General features: G+C 36.3%; 1 protein-coding gene across 1 annotated transcript; it reads right to left on the bottom strand.

Moving 5' to 3' along the window:
- Positions 1 to 1214: 1214 nt before the first annotated feature.
- LOC148205407 (uncharacterized) lies at positions 1215 to 2064 on the bottom strand. The gene is made up of 2 exons (XM_088110703.1): positions 2025 to 2064; positions 1215 to 1862 (listed from the first exon to the last, which is right to left on the bottom strand). Exons 1-2 carry the CDS (start codon positions 2058 to 2060, stop codon positions 1215 to 1217), a joined length of 684 nt encoding a protein of 227 aa, XP_087966829.1. The 5' UTR covers positions 2061 to 2064.
- Positions 2065 to 2549: the final 485 nt, after the last annotated feature.

Consider the following 2549-nt stretch of genomic DNA (forward strand, 5'->3'; position numbering starts at 1 on the left):
TGAAGGAGAACCGGAGGTCGTTCCATTGGCTATACCCCCATTGCGGAGTTTTGTTGGTGATCCAAGCACTAGTGTTGATGTAAACCAATTGTATACAGCAGTCAGCATCAGAGAGATGAACGTACACAGGTATGTGGTATGAATTGTAGTTGTGGTTGAGGAATATGTATTGTTTGTCATTGACTAATATTTGTATGTTTAGGGTTGTAAGCGAGATAATTGGCCAAAGCTTGAGCACGACTTCAATTTACACTTTGGCCCCAATGAAATACGTTGATAACATGGTTAGTATTGTCACATTTGGTTGTGTTTCATGTTATAGTTTATTTTAGTAATGTGAAAATTTTTTATTGTGTAGGTGGTGTTCTTTGCTTGTACGGTCTTTATGTACTTTGAGAAAAGGTTGTGCGGTGTTGTTAAGAGGTTTCATTTTAGTCCGTTATACTCGGTAAATAAAATTTGATATTGTCTCATATTTATGATTGAAGAAAGTATTTTTGATCGATTTTCCAATGGTGACCTGTGTTCACCTGACTGAGTACCTGTGTTGGACTTTCTGTACAAATTCCCAATTTCTCTCGGGTAATCGTTTACAGGATCCTGTAAACGATTACCAGCTCCTTTTTTCAGCACTCTCACTCATTCCTTGCACAGGTTGCTCCCCCAACTCATGAGGGGTCACCCCACACTCCTTGGACTCACATCACATCACATGTTACTCAAAATGACCACTCAAACACCAACATGTTACAAACAAGCCTGCAACTTAGGAGACAAAAAAAATTACGACATTCTGAAATCGACAAACCCACAACTCATAATAACAATGGTATTGAATAGATAAAATATGAGACCAATTCAAACCAAAACTCAAATTTTATTTCATTGAACCAAATCGAATACATTGAACATTGTTTTCTTAATCTATTTACAATGATTACAATTTTCATTACTTTCCAAATAACATTTTCAATCAACTAAATACACAAATCACTCATTTTTTATTCTAAGCATTACGGTCCCGGTGTATGGAGTCCTAAGTGCTCTTCCCTTGTAACGCCTTCGTGATCCAACCCTAACATACGTCTTCAAAGGTTGTTCATTTCCGTCAATGTCAGTAGGTGGAACAAACAGCTCAAAAAACCATACCTAAGACAAATAAATCATCTTAACTTGTAACAAACTTAATTCAAATAACATTTTAAGTAAGTACATCAAATACTATTAATTACCTGCAGCATGTACACACAACCGTTGACGTAAACGTTTGAAATACCTTTACCTTTCTTCAAGCCTTTTGAAGCTTTGCACAAACTATGTAACAGAAAACGATAAACTAGACTACCCCAACAATAACTACCCAAAGCACTTAAGTTGTCAACAACATTAAACATTACGGGAAACACTTTCCCACTACGTTTTGGAAATAAAATCTCACTTATCCCTACCAGGAGGTAAAGGCTACAAAAATGAGAACAAGGAATCTTCTTCTTTTGTTTTCGCATTAGAATTTTGTATATTGAATTCAATTCCTTTGTTCCTTTGCCTATGTATTTCACACATTCACTATTGCCCAGCTCTTCCTTTAAGTTAATGTTTGCACCATCTGTACTCAGTCCCAACCCTAAATAAATATCATTTTCATTTATATTCAAAACTTTATTCCCAACTATAAAACCACTACTACAGTCGTCCCACTTACCCAATAACTCACTCAGTATATTTCTACCTACTTTAACATTGACATTGACATCTAAAAACCAAGCAAATGGAGTTGTCGCAATCAATGATCGATGCTCCTTTGTTAAGCGTTCGTTCAAAGTACATATATACTTTGTCGAAAAAGAGTGACGAACACTCAACTGCATAAACCAAAATCAAATCATCAAAACAACGAAACCCAATAACCCAAGCACCACAACACAACGATACGAACCCCAAACATTAACCCAAATCAAATAACCATGCTACGTGATGCCCAAACCGAATAACCAAGCTACGACATGGAATGGAAAACCACTTACCTTAGTCGTCGGACAATCGTCACCGGAACTTGCCATTACGCACGATAAATACCTAGTGAATTGGAAAATATCCTGATTATCATTTAGTGAAGAAAAACCTTGCGCTAGTGGCTGTTCATGATCTCTGACAAATCAGTGATGTCACTTACCCTGCTGGTAAAGCTCCCTTTAAAACTTACTTTTATTGATCGGAGACTTAGAATGATATTCTTAGATTTTCAGTATGTTGTTTCTTTTGGCCTAAATTTTCAGCTGTTAAAATGCCATTTGAGGTGGGTCTGCATTTTATGATGTCACTTTGTTACTAGCTTATGTTGTATATAATTTAATAAACAAACACTGCTATGAGTATATTACATAGCAACAAAGATGAACATAGGAAAACAAGAATGAACCACACGGGAGAGGAAGGTTCTGCCCAATCCTTTTTCTCTCCACCATCAGCTTGACCTTTACTATATTTGTCTCACACACATAGTCCTTGAACCGTATGTTAATTATTTTGGGTTGTGGGATTTTCCTTAT

Source organism: Vigna umbellata, chromosome 1 (assembly GCF_029865625.1).
Source record: "Vigna umbellata cultivar VRB3 chromosome 1, Vumbellata_1.0, whole genome shotgun sequence".
Classification (NCBI taxonomy): domain Eukaryota; kingdom Viridiplantae; phylum Streptophyta; class Magnoliopsida; order Fabales; family Fabaceae; genus Vigna; species Vigna umbellata.